The sequence below is a fragment of the Eutrema salsugineum genome, unplaced genomic scaffold (assembly GCF_000478725.1).
Source record: "Eutrema salsugineum unplaced genomic scaffold, Eutsalg1_0 scaffold_7, whole genome shotgun sequence".
Classification (NCBI taxonomy): domain Eukaryota; kingdom Viridiplantae; phylum Streptophyta; class Magnoliopsida; order Brassicales; family Brassicaceae; genus Eutrema; species Eutrema salsugineum.
The window spans coordinates 3,098,642-3,113,894 of NW_006256486.1; the positions used below are offsets into that span (position 1 = coordinate 3,098,642).

Here is a 15,253-nt window from a genome sequence, read left to right on the forward strand (position 1 = left end):
AAAGCATCTAAAATCTTAATAAAATTCAAATCACTCAACTGTTTAGTTCAATACATCCCTTAAAAGAGAAAAAAAAAACTGAAAGAAAAGTAAAGTTTTAGACATGACAAGCCACAAGGTCTATTGAATATGGTTAGAATAAGCAAAATAATGAGTACTAAAGCTTAATTAGGCGTTTGATGGGCCTAGACTACCCCCTATGAAGCCCATACGCAAATGAAAACAAAACCGGCAACGCCAAGCCACGTCACCAAGTCAAAAGCCACAGTCGGAAACTCAGCTCCCGAACCTACGAAGATCGGTCGGTCTCTCTCGCGAGTTTCTCTCTGGTTCACTCTTATATTCTAAGTCGCAAATCTTCTCTCATCTTCTTCCTCCAACTCTGATTACACAAATCTATCAAAGAGGGAATGAGCAAAGCCCGATTTTATCCAAATCTGTTTGTTATTTAAGCTAGGTAACGAAACATGTTGATACCTATTTTCTTCTTGCCTAGCCAAGTTTTCCTAATTTTTATTACATGCAATTTTTGAGATTGGGACTTTCATATCTGCTACAAATTTGATTTTGGTATTTGGCTCATGCCGTGAATTAAATGAAAGATCCATTTTATTTTGTTTGTAGTGATCTTTGGAACTGAGGAAAGTAACTTGCGATGTATACGAGGTTAATAAGAAGGAACCAGAGATTGAGTTTTGTATTGAAGCAAGACAAATGCTTAGTTAGACCAGCGACTCGTGACTTAACCGGTTCACCATCTAATAGATTAGCAAGTATACTAACAAACCATTTGACAAGAAAGTATCCATCTCGTGGTGCTATTGCCACTGGAAGCTCTTTGAGTCTTTCTTGGAACAGCCAATTGCGTCGGTTTAGTTCTGAAGGTGATGGAAGGAATGCTAGTAGTGAGGATAACCGTTTCCCTTTGAATAAAGAAAAGACAGGAAAAGAGAAGAGCGCTTTAGGTGTTGAGCATTTTGATCCTCACGCGCAACTTGGAGAACAGGACCAAATAGATTGGCTCAACAATGAGAAGCTTGCAAGCGAGAGCAAAAAGGAATCACCATTCCTTAATAAACGGGAAAGATTGAAGAATGAGTTCTTGCGGAGAGTTCAACCTTGGGAAACTATACAGCTCTCTTGGGAGTCTTTCCCTTACTATGTCCAGTAATAACCAAAGACAGAGTTCCCTTCTTTCATATACTCATTTCAATATGCTAATATGTTCTGCTCTTGCTCATTTTCCCCAGCGAACACACAAAGGATACTCTGGTGGAATGTGTTAGCTCACATATAAAACAAAGAAATGCCGCGTCCACTTATGGTGCTCGTTTAGATTCTTCCAGTGGGAGAATATTACTCCAGAGTGTTCCAGGCACTGAGCTGTACCGAGAGAGGCTGGTACGAGCACTTGCTCGAGATACACAAGTTCCCCTGTTGGTTCTTGACAGCAGCGTTCTTGCCCCTTACGTGAGATTCTGACGTTCATTTGCAATGACATGCTACCGTTTTTTTTATTTCTGTTTCATGATGCTAGTAGTGTGATCTTTGTGGATTCTGATCAGGATTTTGCTGATGACTATGATGAAGAGTCTGAATCAGATGATGACACTGCAGAATCTGATCAGTGCACTTCAGAGTCAGAAGCTGAGGAAGAAACCGATGCAAACAATGACGAGACGAGTAGCAGTGAGGCGAAAATAGATGGAACTGACGATGAGGAAAGATATTTGGAGATTTCTAAGGAAGTCCTCAAGAAGCTTGGGGCCGACATAGAGGACATCGAGAAGGTATGCTCTATTTATGTGGTGGTTCATTAATCTACCTTGATTAGATTTTTGACAATGTGAATCTCCGTTACCTTGTCATATAGTAGATTCTCCAATTTCTTACTATTTATTTGTATGGACTTTTATTTATCGGAGTGATTACACATGGTTTGAAAAGGATTCTACGCGATGACTGCTGCATTACTCTTTTGTTTTTGATCGATAGAGTTTACAAATTCTGTACATGAGCTTAACTGCTCTGCATTGTGGCAGAGAATGTCTGAACAAGTACTTGGATCTTCTGAGGCGTCAGAAGCTGCAGATGTTGATCATGATGATAAAGCCAATCGGCCTCTTAAGAAAGGTAGCTATCTCTCAGCTTCACCTTGCATCACTTTCAAGGCTCTATGATGTATTTTCATCATTGTAGAAGCTATGGATGTTCTCTCATAGACGTTTGACCTTTTCCTCTTTAATTTCTCAAATTCTTAATCTGTCCACATGTTTGCAGGAGATCAAGTTAAGTATATTGGGTCGGCTAAGAACGAGGAATCAAAGCATAGGTAATTTACTGATTCACTTCTGTGGGAATCTAGTTTCCCTTTACTTGTGCTTACAGATTTTAAACGTTCTCCTTGATATACCTCTACTGGAATGTGGTTCGTGCCTTCGTGGGAAGATTTTATCTAACACTTGTTACGGGGATAATGGCAGAAAAAAATAGATGTTTAGCTTTTGCATAGTGTTGGAGAAACGGTGTTTGATCTATATCCATTTTCATAAGGTCCATTTCGAAGCATGGTTTCTTTTAGTGCTTACGCCCCATCCTAGCATGTTATTTCATGAAAATTTGGTTCTCTGGTGATCTGGAGAATCCTTTCAGCTATAGTTAACGCTTGCTATCTTTGTTTCATGTTTAAAACATTGATTGTGTTTGTAATTAAGTCAAAGTAAGTTGGAAGTTAGCTTCATAATTGCAGTTTTTTTATGTTTTACTTGCTTCATACCTATCATATATTATCAAGCCTTAAAATTCTTGACTCACTCACCTGGACAGAGAAATGATTGGATCTGTGCTCCGTTCGTGTTTTGTCAGTTAACAAATAGAGTGGAAATTGATATGTAGCTACTTATAATTTCCCATGTTGATGCTCGATCATGCCGTTATTGCAAATTTGTTGCATCTCTGTTTCCTGTATTAATTATCATTTCTCTCATGTCCATGTCGATTAATTTTGATTTGATTGAATAAAAAAGGGTTTCAGTTTAAATCCTCTGATCTGTTTTAGTCGTCTAAAATACATATCGAGTGTCTATACCTGTTTATGTACTTTTATTTGAATGTGTTTTTTTTAGTCTATAAGATATGTAAACCTTCTACCAAGTTTACAATCGGCGTAAGTTTTGGAAATAAGGCATCAAAAGCTTCATCCTTCAAAACCTGGATCTTATGACCAGTGGTTTGAAGTAGGGCGATCCGTATTTTTGATCTATGCTAGAGAAATCTTCTAGTAATAGTAATAATGATTGCATCCTTATTTTATGTTGCTTGTAAATGGATCACAGGGTCGTATTGGGGAAGATTTCTACATCTGATGGTCAAAAAAGTGCTTTTACCGTTATTCCTGGCAGGTGGGTTGGTAAGTCATCTTGTGTCAAAAAAAGATAAATGTCTTGTTACTTTTAGGTTTTGTCTTTCCTCTTCCAAATTTGTTTTTTTCCCTTTAGCATTCTTGCTCTTCTAGGGGTTGGAAACACCATTGGCTGTCAAGATATTGAACTTGATGCAGGATTGGCTTCCTTTTTCATATTTTAGTGTACAAAATCTTGAATTTCTTAAATTTCTGACAGCTAGATGTAGTCAATGATTCAATACCTAGTTGATATTTTCATTAAATCAATAGTCCATCATTTCAAGTTTATTCCGCTTATGTCATAGTCTGGATTTACTCAGATTCTTCTGCTTTTCTTTTGTAGTTTTTGTCTGTTTCTTTATGATTACATGCTTTGTTATTTTACGTGTTGTGTAAGCTTGTGAATAAGTTGACAAGTGGTAGTATAACTTTTGCACTATGAAAAAGATTTGGGGACTATGGCATATCATCTTGTAGTTTCAGGCGCTTAAATATCTTCTATGATACATTGGTCTGTAATATTTAAGTGGATGGCTGCCTAGTCCGCGTAGTGTTAAAAGTTATTATCTCATCAACTGCCAAACGTTAAATTTGCCTTTTTGAATCATTGAGGCTTTGGGTTTCAATAATTCAGATGTAGCATTGGATGTGAGGCAAACTTCTCTTACAACTATTGCGTTGTTAGTTCCTCTCTGCATCATAGTTTCCCTAGAAATGATTCTTCCCAGATGTACAATGCCATTCAAAAATCTCCCAGACACCAGTATCTCTTTGTTAATTGATGAATGGGATTTTGTTAACGGTGAATATCATCATCAGATACCCTTCCTTCCTGATGTTGATAATTCTAATGACAGTGTGCCATATGTGGTTTTTGTAATTTGACTTGCCTGCAACTATGAAATTTTATTCTCTTGCACTTCTTTGCAACATATATTGAACTCGAAGTGCTCAGAGAAAATTTGACGTGTTTAAAAGACATCCTATGTTTTGTCTTTAACCAGAGTTTATACTCTTGCAGGCCATTGTTTAGCGGACAACGTGGAGAGGTATATGAAGTGTATGGGAAACGTGCTGCGGTCATATTTGAATGTGGCGACGATAAAACATCAGAGGGAAGTGAGAAAATCCCAGCAGAGCAGCCCCAGATGTTACCTATCCACTGGGTAGATGGTATAATTGCTTCATAATATTCCTATGGTTTATCTTGTGAACCTGGAGAATCACTCTCTATGTTTTAAGACGCTTGACATCATATTTAGAGGTGGCTAAGTAATATATTTTTCTCTTCGCAGTTAAAGACCTCAAACACGACTTGGATATGCAGGCAGTAGATGGCTACATTGCCATGGAGGCGTTAAAGGAGGTATAATTGGAAGTTACATTAACTTTTATTGTTTGCTTTAGTACTGTTAGTCTTTCAGGTATAAATGTTCATGTGTAAGTTGTAAATTTTCATGTTTGAGAAAGATGACGTCTCCAGCAGTAGCAAGTGCTCATAACTTTTGATTTTAGTTTGACTGGACTTTTGTGTATATATTATCTATATACAGCAAGAAGCTATGCTCTGTTTTGCTAGTAGCCTTAACATTTTCCCGTAAAGCGGTCCACTTAATTTATCCACTGGTGCGTTGATAACTTTGACCAAGTTCCAGCACCATAACGTTGAAACTTACTAGCTGTTTTTAAAATCTTGAATGAGTATAGTTCTTTTATGCCAATACTGTGGATGCCTGCCATTCTGCCTCTGTTTCTGGACTGTTTTTTTTTTTTTTAATTTTAATTATTGCGTGATAAGTATATCCGTATAGTCTGCTACAGTTATTCAATTGTTTTCCTGTGTTTGTAGGTTTTGGAATCCATTCAACCACTTATAGTCTATTTTCCAGACTCATCGCAATGGTTGTCTAGAGCTGTGCCTAAATCAAGACGAAAGGAATTTGTAGACAAAGTTCAGGACATGTTTAATAAAATATCAGGTCCGATTGTTATGATATGTGGGCAGAACAAGATAGAAACAGGCTCAAAAGAAAGAGAGAAATTCGTAAGCCTGTCAATCTCTCTCACTCGTCATTTGTTCGGCCTTTGTTCCTAACCAGTGGATGAACAACTTTTTTTCCTTTAACTGAAAACAGACGATGGTACTCCCAAACTTTAGCCAGCTTGCGAAATTGGTAAGCTATTAACGTAACATTTTATTGATATATGTGATATTTTTTTTTATCATGGTGCATTTGTCTTTGCATGAGTTGCTGAGAGATTTCTTATGTCTTGTTAATCCCTCGATGTAAACCATATGTTGAGAACTTGCAAGTTATTCAACATCGTGAACACCCGTTAAATGGCAGCTATGAATTAGTCAAGTTCTGTTATATATTTTGCAACATGTGTAAAACTGTAGATATGGATTTGCTCATTCCATTCTCCTTGACATGATTCTTGCTTCGTTAGTGGGTCTGCATTATTTTTTTTTTTAAGACATCCCTTGCAATGTCATGCTCTTCTTAATATGCATTTGTGTGTTGCAGCCTCTTCCCTTGAAGGGCTTCACTGAGGGATTCACGGGAAGGAAAAGATCAGAGGAGAATGAGATATATAAGCTTTTCACTAATGTCATGCGCCTGCATCCTCCAAAGGTATGCATAATGTCATATGAAAACTGATAACAAAAACAAGTAACTGTTCCCGCATGACTGTAACAATGAATAAGAAGGCGTAGATGTGTTGCTATACCTAAGTGAGATAGCATAGACTAGTTGATTGTGTCCCTTCGAGGCGTAGATGTATGCTTTTGCAAAGCTCCTTTGTCACGTGCTATCCTACTAGCCAAGCATACAGAGCATAAGCTATGTCTAATAGGTTTTTCATCAAGGATACATGTTAAAGGTAGGACGCATAAACCCACTTTGCCAAATCGGTTTTCCGGTACTAGAGATGATCATCATTCTTATGACTCGTCGTAGGCATCAAACATCTATGACTGCCTCTAATATATTTTTCAGAAAATTCATATGACTGATTCCTATCTAGTACTTAAGGAATCATTTTGGTACTTGACTGCTTCCTGTAAATTTTGGTGTAGGAAGAAGATACCCTCAGACTGTTCAAGAAACAACTTGAAGAAGATAGGAGAATTGTGATATCTCGGAGCAATATAAATGAGTTACTTAAGGTGCCTAGATTTAATTCAAATGTCATCGAGAGAAAAACTATAATTTAAATGTCATCGAGGAAACACTGAGTCAAACGTGTAATGTTTCACTAATCGTTGTTTTATTTCCCAGGCACTTGAAGAGAATGAGTTATTATGCACAGACTTATACCAAGTGAACACCGATGGCGTGATATTGACAAAGCAAAGTGCGTAACTCAGGGTGAACTTGGTGGTTTGTTGTGTATTTATTAAGTTGCTGATCGAGAATTTAAGCACTTCTTTGAGCTAGACTGGCATTTACTCTATCATGTACAGTGGCAGTTATTGCTATGGCAAAAATGGGGTTGTTGGGATACTGATGGGAAAATATTTGGGAACAAGAGTACACACTTAGATCCTCAAATTTCGCGTAGAACCGGTGACTTTTTTTGTAAATGAAGTTAATTTATGGTCTGATTAGATTTAGTTGAAATGGATACAGTTCCTTCTGTTTAACGTCAACATATGACTTTAGCCCTTGCTTTCTGAGATGGAATTATTACCGTGACAAAGGGAGCTCAGAAACTTGTGGCGTTTGTTTTTGCAGAAGCAGAGAAAGTTATTGGTTGGGCCAGAAATCATTATCTAGCTTCTTGTCCAGAACCATTGATAAAAGGAGGCCGCCTGTCTCTGCCTCGTGAAAGGTATGCATGATTGTGGCTTTATGTTGTGGATCTGTAAATTTTTCATTTTTTTAATCTTACTGCCTTTTTACCTCTTTTTCAAGCCTTGAGATTTCAATAGAGAGGTTAAGGAAATTTGAAGATAGTTCCCTAAAGCCCTCGCAAAATTTAAAGGTTAGTTTCCCTGCCCTTGGATTCTGGTAAACGTATCTTGAATACTTCGAGTAATAATAGTGTTAAGAGACAATTTCTTACAGAATATGGCAACGGATGAGTATGAACGAAATTTTGTCTCGGCTGTGGTTGCTCCTGGAGAAATAGGCGTCAAATTTGACGACATTGGTGCTCTTGAAAACGTGAAAAAGGCATTGAATGAGTTGGTTATTCTTCCCATGAGGAGGCCAGAGCTTTTCTCCCGTGGAAATCTCTTGCGGGTATTACATTCGATTTGGTACATTGCATTATTTCCTTTGTTTATGTCAGTTACTTCTGTTTAACTTGGCATATATTCCTGATGCCATGGGCTTTTTTCCAGCCCTGTAAAGGAATATTGCTTTTTGGTCCTCCTGGGACGGGTAAGACGCTCCTTGCCAAGGCTCTTGCAACAGAAGCTGGAGCAAACTTCATTAGTATAACTGGCTCAACGCTTACATCAAAGGTACTTGGATTATATCGTATGACAGTGTTTTGTGTCTCCTTGTTGTTGGTGTCTTTGTGTGTGTATGTGTTTCAATTAATTAAGAAGAATGGTTAACTGACTAGGCCTTTATTAATACACTTTTCATAGGAAAAAATGTAGTTTTTGGGACACACTACGATAAATGATTTATGATTACTTTGGTTATTCTCTTCCGGATAATTATGATCTGACCCTGCCTTTTCTCGGTTTCTTGTTTGGTGTTAGTGGTTCGGAGATGCAGAGAAGCTCACTAAGGCTCTATTTTCCTTTGCCACCAAGCTAGCACCTGTTATTATCTTTGTCGATGAGGTGGGAATTCTTTTGTCTAAAATTTGGTTTGTATGCCCTTCACAGGGTTGAATTATGGTTTTCACTCTCTTATGATGAGTGAAATGTGACTGACATGGATATTTGTTGGTTTGATAGATCGACAGTCTGTTAGGTGCTCGTGGTGGCTCTTCCGAACACGAAGCCACTCGAAGAATGAGAAATGAGTTCATGGCAGCTTGGGACGGGCTTAGGTCAAAAGACAGCCAAAGAATCCTCATTCTTGGTGCCACCAACCGTCCCTTTGATCTTGATGATGCTGTCATTCGTCGTCTACCAAGACGGTAGAACCTGATTTTGAGTTTTCATTTCGGTTCTCTGTTGTTTTTGTTTTGCTTGCAGTAATGGTAAAGTGTGAATCCTCATTTAATTGAATGCTTGTTCTTACATGTGAAACTCTAGGATATATGTCGACTTACCAGATGCTGAAAACCGGTTAAAGATACTGAAAATATTTCTCACTCCAGAAAATTTGGAATCCGGTTTTCAATTCGACAAACTTGCAAAGGAAACCGAAGGTTATTCCGGTAGCGATCTGAAGGTTGGTATTGTTTTTTCCGATCCTAGCTTGTAGCGCCGCTTGTAAGTTCTTTGCTTCATATTAACTTGTTGGTTTGATATTGCAGAATCTATGTATTGCTGCTGCTTACAGGCCTGTTCAAGAGCTGTTACAGGAAGAACAAAAGGTACTGAACATAGATTAAAATTAGGACATAGACTGCTCGCTTCCACAGCTTTTGTTGCTTGATGCTTTGCCTTGTTTCTCTCTTTAGGGTGCAAGAACGGATGCGTCTCCTAGTCTACGATCCCTGAGTTTGGATGACTTCATTCAGTCTAAAGCGAAGGTATTTTTATTTGCATCAATTCCAGAAGAAAAATTTGTATATTGATGAGTTTCGTGTTTTTCGGCTTTTGCGTTATCGATGGTTGTTTCGAACCGCAGAGATGTGATTATGATCATATTTGTATTGGTGATGTGGTTTTGCAGGTGAGCCCGTCAGTGGCATATGATGCGACGACAATGAATGAGCTGAGAAAATGGAATGAGCAATATGGTGAAGGAGGGAGCAGGACTAAGTCTCCTTTTGGCTTCTAAAGAAAATTGTCAGTTTTGTTAGATTTAAATTAAAGTGTTACAAAAAAAAAAGTGATTTTCCTTCCTTTTCTGTCTTCCTCTGTTTTTTTTTTCTTTCTTTGTTAGATCATAACTGTAACTCAGTGTTGTATCCGTCTTCAAAAGCTTTTCCAGATTGTATCAGTTATAAAGGAACACGAAACCTATAGAATAACGAAAGTTCTAATTGAAAGATTTATTTTAGAGCACGCACAGTGATCCGAAAAACAAGTTTCTGTATCTCACACGCCCTTAACAGAATCAGGTAGTATAGACTCAACCTTTTTTCAAGGGCCTATACGGACCGGCCTACATTGCCCATTAACCTCACAAGGAAGACCTGGACCTGGGGGTTCAACAGGCACTTATGCGGCCTCAACTAGTCAATATGTTCTGTGACAATCGAGCCTAATTTTCTCTAAACTCTTTTTTTTTTACATTTAGTTTTACAAAGTTCAAATGTCCAAACTCCAACATTAACAGTCAAAGCTCTATTGTGCCCGAAATCGATGAAATATACTGTAGATAGGTAGCTCTTCAAATAATTAAACCACTTGATTTTTAAGATCTACCTCAAAAACAAAGAAGAATTAAAAAACAAAATCAAAGCAGAAATTTTATTTTTATAAACTAATATTTGAATATAAAATGAAAATAAAAGGGTTGTGGTAAACTTCCCCTTAAAAAGAAGAAAAGAAAAGAGATTTATATTGCATGAGGTGAGCTAGGCAGAGACCAGAAACAAACTTTACCAAAACGAAGTTTACCAAAAGCGTGGTTTAGCTACGAATCCAAGAAGGCTCCAAACCAAAAAGCTTATCGCCTCGGTTTTGGGCGGCTGATGTTCGGGGTGGTGGTGCATGTACCGTGATTGGAAGAATCCATTCGCTTTTTTCCCGTTCTGGGATTAACAACGGATGTTCGTACCTGTAAAATTACCAGAAAACAGAACCAGAAACTTACTTCAACAACTTGAGCATTTCAAATATAGACTGAACCAGAGATTGAAAGAGAATGAATCTTCGCGTTAGAAATCCGTTTTTGAGTTTTGGGAGTAATACCTGCTTAAGTCCACATTCTTCGGGGTAATTAGGAACTCAAACCGTAGAATCCATTGCACAGAAACACGAGGTGTAGTAAAAGACATCGGACCATCCGTGGGAATCGAAAACAGAAAGCTTGTCTGAATAAGGTCGGCCACCACCTCATGGTGATCACTTTGGATCTGTTAAACCAAAAAATCACATTAGCATTGTGGTAGTAAAAATCTCAATTGCAGAGACGCAGCATCTAAAGACCAATAGTAGAAAAATAATACATTTATACCTTAGTAAGTGTTGGAGAATTCCTCCTAGACGGATGAACAAATCTTCTATTTATTGTCTCTATCGTTTCTAAGGTAATTGAGACCTGGAAACAGATATTGATGATTAATTCTAATAAACCTTTGATAAAGCCTCTAACTTTAGAATATACACAAGAAGTTCTGTATTTTATGGATTTACCTCGAGGCATCTTCTGGCTCCTTCTTCATGGAAGAAAGTAAGAGTTCCACCAATCTGCAAACGATTACCATTCGAAGAAGCGGTTAAGATGCAGGAAATTTATTGAAAAAATGTGAAATGACAAATGAAACTGCCATTACAGTATCGCTGAAGTAATAAGTAGAGTCGGCATTCTTTGGGGAAAATCTAAGAAGGACTTGGTCATCCATTCTAATGTTGTATGATCTTCCTCTTGTAAATCCTTCTGCTGCAAGAAAATGATTGCACTGGATAAGTTTTTAGAATCAAAAGAAAAAGAAGAGTACAAACTAGGAGAAGGTTAAAAGAGTTAACTAGTTTACATGGAATTGGTTCTCCAGCTCCAGCTTCAGGTGACATCGAAGCTCCTGGGCCATTTGTTTGCTTGGGCTGTTGGGTCGGAATCACAGCACTTGATGACTTATCAGGCGAAAATCCATCTAGTAGGAAAAAGATGGAAGCATTCTTCAGTAATCCATCCCTTTCTCACCAGTTCAATATTATAGAGCTAATAAACAAAGTAGATAATGGGATCTTTTTTCAAAATAGCATCTTTCAACGATTATTGTTATTTCTGAAGAGCACTATTTTCAGAATTTGTTTGAAACGAGCGTTCTACTGAAGACAGAAACACATGTGTTGACGAGGTAAGCCTTTTACAACCTCTCCGGTAGAAAACAGAGTGGTTCCATTAAGTGGTGTCATTCTCAGTGAGTCAGTAAACATGCTGTTTTTAGGCAAGTACAAGCACATTAAACACTTACCAGTTCCAGAATCATAAGACACTACGGCAGCTGATAACTGAGAAAGCATCATTTTTGGAGATGATCCGACACCTTCAATATATGACGTCTCTTTCATTGATAATCGCGGTCCAGAATTCAAGGACAACGAACTGCCAAAGGCTCTGTTTAAATTTCCTTTGTTGGGATAGGAAGAAACAGACAAGATCTCATCGCGTGAACTGTCATATCCATCCTCACCACTATCATATGGGTCATTTGCTCTAGTCTGCATTCAATGCATTTGGGTTCTTTGTTATTATGTTGACCAGCATGCAAATGAAACACTAAGTATAAAAAGCAATAATAGAAGATAAAAAGTAAAATGGCACAGTTGTGAGCATGACATACCCATTCAGAGTCTCCATCCATCTCTTTCCAGTATATTTCTGTCTGAATTGTAGTGGTTGGAACAATCCCTAAGAAAAAATGTAAGTCCCCATCAGGTTGCACTGCTAATGCCGTCCAAACATAAGGGAAAAAAAGCTTTCGTACGTTCTCTGATTTGTTGTCTTATGAATTCCCAATTTAAAACTTTAGAACAAAGCTTACCATCGGTTTGACTTTCCTCCAATAACAACCCGTTGTTCTTCTGAATTACCCATACCTGTATTGGGATTCGAGTCTCCTGTTGGTAAATAAAAAACAGGATTAAAGGTGTCTGTATTTTGCTAAATCTAAGGAGAAAATACATTATAGAAAAACAAGAGCGCTAACACCAAATGCATTCACTTAAATATTTTCCATTAAGCATCATGACAAAGGAAGCATGTAAACTGAATTTTATTTATAACATATAAACACTCCTGGACCCACTCCACAATCATGACATCCAGGTTTTGGGACACAATATAAATTTGAATAGCGTCAATTCTACTTGATAAAATAGATCTTATAACCAACTGACCGAACTACGAAACTCAATCCATTCACAAATCGGTAAAAAAACAAACAACGTACGTATATGTGACACCAAATTTCTTTCCAAGAACATCTTGACTAACCTATGTTTTATACCGCATGCTTCAACCTAATACTTTACACAGAAACCTGGTGCGTCTCCATTTCATCCCCACAGAGAAACAACAAGCTAGATGATTTAAGAATGTTTAATGACTCATACAAAGTGGTGTGAATCTCTTATTAATTAGGCATCACGCAGGCTAGAGACCTAGGGACGCCTGGCTTAGAATTATAGAAAGAAACGCAGTGTTGCAGTCTTATGCTCTTTTCTATAATAAAAAAAAAAGTCTTCACAAGAGAGCTACAAATGTTTGGGTCTATCGCAATTGCATTCGAGCAACCGGAGTAAATGAAACACAATGTATTGCACCTATAGCACTAAAGAGAACATGGAAAGTCAAGCAAACTAACCACTTGTATAAAATCTTTTGTCGAGTCTTTGAAAAATTGACTGTTTTCTAATGCCATCAATCTTCCGGTTAATGTGCTCTTGATGAAGTAATGGTATAGTAAAGTAGCACCTTTATAAGAAGGTGGTAATATCTCAGGGAGTATAGCTCGAACCATTACTGTATATGGATATCATAAATAAAGAAGCTTGTAAGCTCAAAGGTTGACATTGTAAGCCGTCAGCATCAAGCATAGTCTACGGTATTATTCATATAGTATTATAGAATCAGGGCAAAGATTACATGTCATCTTAGCACCAGGGGATAGGAGTTGATTTGAAATCAAGGATGGTGTTGAACTGTCTAGGAAGATGTGTTCACCTGAAAACCTCCAAGAAAATTATATGATTAGTACTTCAATACAAAAGTACACATAGATGGCACAGAACCTAGTATCGTTTTTCTCAAACTTTCCAGAGTGTGAGAGTGTGTGGGCGTGTGTATGTATGTCTACGCGTGTAACATCAAGAGTAACAATTTTGGAAATCTCATACACTGATGTAACATATAACAATTTCAATACAAAAGGCTCCTTGAATACCTCTTCGTCCTTTGCTTCCAGGTGATGGCTTTTGAGTAGAGAACCACTGAATGTCCAATTTCTCAACTCCTTTTACCTCAAAACTAAGCTTTTCAACCAAAATCGAGGGATTAGACCCGTTCTCATGATCCGTTACAGGAGAATAACCAACCTCAATAGTTACAAATATGGAATCTCCAGGCCTGTACACATCTTTATCCGTTTGCACACTTAGAGTTGGTTTGAGATTGCTTCCAGAAACACCCAAAGAGTCATTAACTTCGTTGGAACTGCCGATCCCCAGAAATGAAAACCTTGATGATAACATCGCTTCAATGGCTATATTCCTTAACAGATACAACTATTCAGCCGGAGGCACCAAACAAAGCATAGAAGCTGAGTTAACTAAATCCCTGAGGAGAATTTGATTTAGGCATAAACCCTGCCAAAAAATTGACGGAAGGAGAGTTTAGAAACCAGATGTATAGAAAATGCCTCAAAATGTAGAACTGAGAGCAAGCAAAACAATCATAAGGTACAGAACAAAGGCTCGCGAGACACAAGTGTGTTTCGAGATACCGATCATAGATCCAGGGACGATTCAGAGGGAATGTGCAAACTGTGCAGAAGAAGATGACTTACACGTGATGATTAGAATGATTACGTGACTTGGATGGAGTTGGAGCAGCAAACAAACCCGATTCAAGGTTCCTCCTTCCAAACACAAAATTGGTAGAAAGTAGCTCCAAGAATGGCGATCAATTACGTCAACGAAAACTCAGATCCAGAGAGAAGACGACGCGAATCGCGCAGATCACAGAACCAATCCGTGAGATTTGATTCCGAAAGATGGCAATAAATCGCTCACAGTCAGATTCACAGAGACTGAGCTTTCTACCTTCTCTCCGTGAAAACAAAAAACAGAGGTATATCAGGATGACGGCACCGGGAAAAAAGTCTTCGAAGCTGAGAGTCCGGCGACAGAATCCTCCGCCGCAAGAGTCTGAGGAAATGTCGAGAAAAGCTTAAAGGTTGAGATTTCTACAGTAAACCGGAGTGAATAAAAATTTCAGCTCCTGATCTGATTTTTTTTTTTACAACCAGCTCCTGACTAATTTTAGATGATTTTTCTAGTTAATTTTCCCCAAATGTTTAAGATTGTTATTTTTTATATTAAAAATCCATAATGATATATTTCCTCCATTTCATAGTATGGGTTTGTTTTAGAGGTCATTTGTAAAAGATAAATAATTGTCACATTTCAATGCAACTTTTATATTTATGGGATATTGTGTGATCAATTATAATTAGTTGATGTTTTTTATATATTAAATTTACTTTTAAAGAATTGTTTTTTTTTTACTTTGTACTTCTAGCCAAAACAAATATTATGAAATAGGAGTAAAAAACTAAGGAATGTATAGTGCCAACACCACCATGAAATTATAAAATTGTTACTGTTAATCTCTGATGATATTAGTTTATATCTGAGTAAACTTGAATTAACTTAGTTTATTGAACCGATGACAACTACAAGCAGTAAGAAAAATGCGTATTTCCTTGATAGAAAAGTTGAATGACCAATGTATTTTCGGCTCACCAACTGTTCAATTCAGTTGATATAATCCATAACCATGCCTATTTTTCATGTAATTCTTCAATAACCAAAGACCGGTT

At 37.5% G+C, this 15,253-nt stretch overlaps 2 protein-coding genes across 4 annotated transcripts; one reads left to right on the top strand and one right to left on the bottom strand.

Moving 5' to 3' along the window:
* Window positions 1-252: 252 nt before the first annotated feature.
* LOC18010622 lies at window positions 253-9,532 on the top strand. Of its 2 annotated transcripts, XM_006393117.2 has the most exons (24): window positions 253-457; window positions 625-1,167; window positions 1,251-1,470; window positions 1,566-1,790; window positions 2,043-2,133; window positions 2,281-2,332; window positions 3,336-3,401; window positions 4,425-4,576; window positions 4,699-4,769; window positions 5,253-5,447; window positions 5,539-5,577; window positions 5,932-6,039; window positions 6,486-6,575; window positions 6,688-6,763; window positions 7,144-7,240; window positions 7,324-7,393; window positions 7,477-7,653; window positions 7,755-7,877; window positions 8,124-8,207; window positions 8,325-8,509; window positions 8,628-8,766; window positions 8,852-8,911; window positions 8,999-9,070; window positions 9,214-9,532. In XM_006393117.2, the coding sequence occupies exons 2-24, from the start codon at window positions 656-658 to the stop codon at window positions 9,319-9,321; spliced, it is 3,012 nt and encodes a 1,003-aa protein (XP_006393179.1). In that variant the 5' UTR covers window positions 253-457; window positions 625-655; the 3' UTR covers window positions 9,322-9,532. The 2 variants fall into 2 exon arrangements, with proteins under 2 accessions (XP_006393179.1, XP_006393178.1); XM_006393116.2 differs by lacking the exon at window positions 3,336-3,401.
* A 327-nt stretch (window positions 9,533-9,859) lies between these two features.
* On the bottom strand, window positions 9,860-14,628 carry LOC18010623. 2 transcript variants are annotated; one of them, XM_024150554.1, is made up of 13 exons: window positions 14,219-14,628; window positions 13,598-14,018; window positions 13,300-13,377; window positions 13,019-13,176; window positions 12,197-12,272; window positions 11,996-12,099; window positions 11,627-11,873; window positions 11,186-11,302; window positions 10,985-11,091; window positions 10,845-10,898; window positions 10,666-10,749; window positions 10,401-10,564; window positions 9,860-10,266 (listed from the first exon to the last, which is right to left on the bottom strand). In XM_024150554.1, the coding sequence occupies exons 2-13, from the start codon at window positions 13,902-13,904 to the stop codon at window positions 10,119-10,121; spliced, it is 1,644 nt and encodes a 547-aa protein (XP_024006322.1). In that variant the 5' UTR covers window positions 13,905-14,018; window positions 14,219-14,628; the 3' UTR covers window positions 9,860-10,118. The 2 variants fall into 2 exon arrangements, with proteins under 2 accessions (XP_024006322.1, XP_006393180.1); XM_006393118.2 differs by having other exon boundaries at window positions 11,996-12,063; window positions 14,219-14,626.
* Between the last annotated feature and the right edge of the window lie 625 nt (window positions 14,629-15,253).

Excerpts from the sequence above, each read along its gene's own strand:
- LOC18010623 (XM_024150554.1), bottom strand. The coding sequence starts at position 13,904 with ATGTTATCATCAAGGTTTTCATTTCTGGGGATCGGCAGTTCCAACGAA. Across the intron at positions 12,100-12,196 it reads GGAGGAAAGTCAAACCGATG|CAGTGCAACCTGATGGGGAC; the intron begins GTAAGCTTTGTT and ends GGACGGCATTAG. Across the intron at positions 11,874-11,995 it reads TGGATGGAGACTCTGAATGG|ACTAGAGCAAATGACCCATA; the intron begins GTATGTCATGCT and ends CATTGAATGCAG.
- LOC18010622 (XM_006393117.2), top strand. The coding sequence starts at position 656 with ATGTATACGAGGTTAATAAGAAGGAACCAGAGATTGAGTTTTGTATTG. Across the intron at positions 1,791-2,042 it reads ACATAGAGGACATCGAGAAG|AGAATGTCTGAACAAGTACT; the intron begins GTATGCTCTATT and ends GCATTGTGGCAG. Across the intron at positions 5,578-5,931 it reads TTAGCCAGCTTGCGAAATTG|CCTCTTCCCTTGAAGGGCTT; the intron begins GTAAGCTATTAA and ends TGTGTGTTGCAG.